Below are 5,000 nucleotides of genomic sequence, written 5' to 3' on the forward strand. Positions count from 1 at the left end.
TGTGTGTGTGTGTGTGTGTGTGTGTGTGTGTGTGTGTGTGTTGGTGTCCGTGTGCGTGTGCGTGTGCGTGTGCGTGTGTGTGTGTGTGTGTCTGTGTGAAAAAAATTACCCTGTCACCCATACATCTGTATTCATTTTTTGGTGTGAGGAGATCTTTCTTGAGAGTGTATGTCTCTGATGATCAGAGTAGGGATGCTGTGGTGTATCTGTTGCAGTCTTGTCTGCAAAAGCTCCCATATCACTGAGTCTGTAGGGCTGTAGCATGTCAATTATTCATGTGTAAGTGTGCTTATATGTGTGCTTTGGTGTGTGTCTGTATGCACCAGTGTGTGGCTGATTCTCAATGCTCTGACTGAACATTGTGCTGCAGGTCTTTGGCAGAGATTCACTAGTACTGGGGTGGCTCATTTATACCCAGTAACACTCGTCGTATCAATGCATCTGTGCTACAGTTTCCATGTAAATGCATACAGCTGTTTATTATCCTCAGCTGATGTGTTCTTCATTCTCTTAATTTTCACTTCACACACAAAATAGTTACATGAAGAAGAAGTATATTCTACTATTGCAGTTGCTCTTACAATTTATACCGGTTCCAGTGGACCACAGTTGACCTCTGTTTTTTGAGGGACTCAACAATAGTGCCGTCTGTCCAAAGCTGACATTTTTGCATCTCTTGTCTGTACCCTTACTAACAACCCAAACGATAACACTCTATAAACCCAGTATCCATAAACCATTATAAACACATTCAAGGATTATAATATCATGATTCCTTATAATGATTGACATTCGTCTATATAACAATTTATATGTAGTTATGACAGCACTCATAAAGTGTTATAAAGTTATAGTATAAATCCTTACAGCTTGAAGTATCGGGATGTGTAATAAAGCTTCTTTTATTTCTTGATAATGGCACTGATGACATCTTTGCCTTACGTCAAATGATATTTATGGATCCCTATGTGACTCATACAATCTTTCATAACTACTACTGGAGGGCTTATACAACAACATGTTAACCCTTTATGAGATGTGGCGGCGGAAGGTGTTTGACATTGAGGGGGACCAGACGGGGCGTTGTCCATAAGATCATATCAGTATGATAATATGACACTATGTCTGATATAGTGGAGGCTACAACACGATTGTGATTGAAACAATAAAATGTGAATAAAACCGCATTGCGAGAAACACATTAATAACCTATCAAGTGGACGTTCTTTGCCAAGTTTATGTCCAGGTATGACGCTAGACATGATTAACTAGGTAGGTATAGAATAGCCTGACCAGAGCTGCTAGTGTCATCAACGTTACATCAAATCCACATTTAAAATAAAGTTTTCTCCCTTCACTATCCCTTCACTCTGCAGTGCTTTTTGCAGTCATTGCTCTGTTCCCACTTTCTCTGGTAAGATACAGTCTGATTTTGTTACTCACACTTCTCAGTAAATATAAAATTAGCTATTCTTCATGCGGTATGGATTTATTTGTTTTGGGAGTGAGTTGGGGGATCTGCCATTATTGAGGATGCGTCTCCCCCCCCTTTCTGATGCCCCTGTTTATGAGTGCAGTCATGTCTACTTATAAATGGTTATATATACTTATGTCAATCACTATGAATACTTTATAACACTTTATGAATGTGTTTATAATGTCTTATGGATACTAGGGATGCAACGGTACCCAGTACATTGTCGAATCGCTCAGTGCTTCACCTACAGTTCAGTACACCTCTTAAATGGAAAGAGAGCAAAACCGTATCGTTACCATGGCCCAAAAACTGTGATGCATAGCGTACCGTGGGCCCACTGTGTCGTTAAAATCCCTAATGGATTCTGAGTTTAAGTCATGCGTTGCCAACAGAACAACCCAACCAGCTAATAACGGTCACGGTTGACTCATTCATCATCTCCTAATCAGCCCTTTGCCTGATAATATTAGTTTGGTCATTAGACAGCAGCTACGGCCAAGGCAGTGCAGTGTAGTGAATGGCAAATGCACAACTGCCCGCCTGTGAGGGTCCTTAAGTGCCCTGGCCGGGGTTTGGCCTGGACTGCATCACGCAGGCCCACAGGGCCGTACTTAATGAGCTTAATTGCCACTAACGAACCCTTTACAAGCCTCGTTGACAAGGGGAGCTTGTTTAGTGGATGATTCCACATCAATGATGTGCTCACTTTGCTCTTACATGCCTTGGCTTCCATAGTGTCTTGGAGAATGCTTTAATGTTCTTGTCACAATGAGACACGGAAGGGTTTTTGTGTGTGTGTGTGTGTGTGTGTGTGTGTGAGAGAGAGAGAGAGAGCGAGAGAGCGCGAGAGAGTGAGACTTTATGTCTTTTCTCCTCTTTATTAATCCGCCCTCTCCTTCACTTTAATCAGCCACATCTTTAACACTGTGTGTTGTTTTCCCCCCTGCACAGCCCCCGTCAAACAGCACGAAAAACAGCATAGTCACCAGCCCCAAAGGAACCCTCCCTTCTCCTGCTCTGGTATTTATCTTTTCCTCCTGTCTTCACCCATCCCTCCTTTCTTTCCCTCCTCTCTCTCTCATCCTTCTGTCATTTCTCCCTCTCCTCGTTACTTCACTCCCACATCCACTGTCTGTCGTGGCGGTCCTGTCCATCCTGTGGACCATTCGTAAGCAGTCATACCAAACCACGTGTCAGTCGCTTGTCTGGGTTACAGATGGCCGACCCAGCTGTGTGGTCAATCACCCCATTATGTGTGGTTCTGATGGTTTGGGTGGGTTGGTGGATATGGCGGTGTTATTTTTGTTCACTGAACTCTGCAATGATTCACTGTTTAATGACTTCATGGTGCATACATAATCCCATCTATAATGGGGGTCTGTACGGCTGACTGTATCCATGTTGAGTGCGTATGGAATAGTACACCCTCTATTTTGAGTGTCCGGTGAGGCATGTGAGGATAGATCAGTGCAGGCTGAGGCTTATTATCAGGTTAGCTTATGGCACCTTTCCACTACGGGGTAAACCTCCGGTGTCCGGGGGAAAAGCCTCTGACCTTTTTGTGTTTCCGTCTCTGAGGCTGGACCAGGGCTAAGGCCCACATGGACTCAGTTTGGTCCTGGAGTGGGGCAGGCCTGAATCAGGGCTGAACTAGGACTAACTTTTGGAATGGAATACAATACAACACTTCACTACACTACACTACACTACACTACACTACACTACACTACACTACACTTCACTGCACTACACTACACTACACTACACTACATTACATTACACTACACTACACTACACTGAATAAATTAAAAGACAGACAGGGAGTGTTAGTTTAGGTTGCTTTGCAGCAGAAATGACTTAGCTTGTATTTGTAGAGAGAAAAACTATCTACAAATGAATCAAAACTTTGCGAAATGGTCAAGGACACTGTTTCCAAAAATGTCATGTAATTTTAATTTCTTTTAAATACGTAAATCAAATTTTACGTGTACACGCTCGACCGTTGCTGAGCACAGTTTAGAAGTATCAAAACTCATGAGTACTCTCATACAATGTATCCTTAGGCTAAAGGTTATGGATTACTAAATGTTGGGGAATGTAGTTGGAACAGAGGTTGATCAGTGAGTGTGGCCAAAGTAAGGATAAAGATTGTTGTCATTTCAGCTTGTCAGAGTGCTCTTCCACACTGTGCCACACAGTGCAGCTGGGATCTGTAGCAGAAGGTATTGCTGAATACTGGCCTAGTCTCTGTAGTGCCCACAGCTCAGACTGTTCTGATAGATGACTCTGTAATGGCAGGCATCACAGCTGCTGTCACATATACAACCATAGTAACACGTGGAGCAATATATCAGCATATTTTTAGGATCCATCATAGTTGCCCTTTAATACTGTGTGTGTGTGTGCGCGCGCGCGCGTGTGTGTTTGTGCGTGCGTGCGTGCGTGCGTGCGTGCGTGCGTGTCAGAGAGAAGGAGTGAAGCCCATACACATATCGAGTTCCGTAACCTTGAAGGGGAATTGAAGAGATGATTATTGTCTTCAGGCATGAGTCATTTTCTCAGGCTGACTCTCTCTCTCTCTCTCTCTCTCACGTACACACACATACACACACATACACACACACACACACACACACACACACACATACACACACACACACACACACAGTGTTTTAGACCACATGGCTCACTCTTCACCACACTTTTGGGTGAATGTTTATTCCTAACAGAGGTGTTTTTAGGCAAGGCCACATATTTTGAGTATTTTGAGTTCGATCTCATTATCAAGGCCTCATTTCCTACTATATATCAGCTGTTTCTCAGACATTTACTCACAGTCTGAGAATCCCTTTCATTGAAATGAAATTGTTTCATTTCAATTGTTAAATAGTTTAAACTCATTTGAATAGTTTAAACTTAATCTGACCAGTTGTTGTTATTAGTTACATAGTTGGTAGATGCTGGTAAGTGAAAAGATCTTCACTGTGAGGCATTCTAAATATCAGTACACATGCATTGTGGAATGTTTCTGTGGTAGAATTCAGGCTTAATCAGCCACTAGTTCTCAGTCACTTTCAGGGCCCCAGGTAGTGTCCGACAGAACCTAGCCCACTGCCGCTGTTACCTGTTGCCAGGGGCGACCGTTACCGCGGCAACGACAACATCATAATGCGTGTGCCAGAGACAGCTGGCTGCCGATTGGTCACAGGAGAGTGTGACTTCCTGGAGAGCAAGAGGCAGGGTGGCAGTGGGAGGTGAATGTACTGCAATGTGTGCCGTGTGACATTTCAGCTGCTCCACACACTCACACACACACACACACGTATACACTCTTATTCACACACACACTCTCACTGACAGACACACACGCATGTACACACTCACTCACATGTACATACTCTCACTCTCACACACACAACCACAACACTCGCACAAACACACACAAACACACAGGCTCACACATGTACACACACACACACACACAGACAGCACAGGCACTTTAGACACTTCCATGCAAGCGGTG

The 5,000-nt window shown here is 43.6% G+C and overlaps 1 protein-coding gene across 31 annotated transcripts in view; it reads left to right on the forward strand.

The window, feature by feature from the left end:
- Positions 1 to 5,000, forward strand: part of LOC105893860 (calcium/calmodulin-dependent protein kinase type II subunit beta) — a 62,396-nt gene that overhangs the window by 45,812 nt on the left and 11,584 nt on the right. For 14 of the 31 annotated variants that reach the window (XM_031570736.2, XM_031570726.2, XM_031570728.2 and 11 more), the window contains one exon: positions 2,429 to 2,497. The exons of the other annotated variants lie outside the window; for them this stretch is intronic. In XM_031570736.2, coding sequence (XP_031426596.1) covers positions 2,429 to 2,497 — 69 coding nt within the window. The remainder of the gene's footprint in view (positions 1 to 2,428; positions 2,498 to 5,000) is intronic. 31 annotated transcript variants of the gene reach the window in all.

Source organism: Clupea harengus, chromosome 7, assembly GCF_900700415.2.
Source record: "Clupea harengus chromosome 7, Ch_v2.0.2, whole genome shotgun sequence".
Lineage (NCBI taxonomy): Eukaryota > Metazoa > Chordata > Actinopteri > Clupeiformes > Clupeidae > Clupea > Clupea harengus.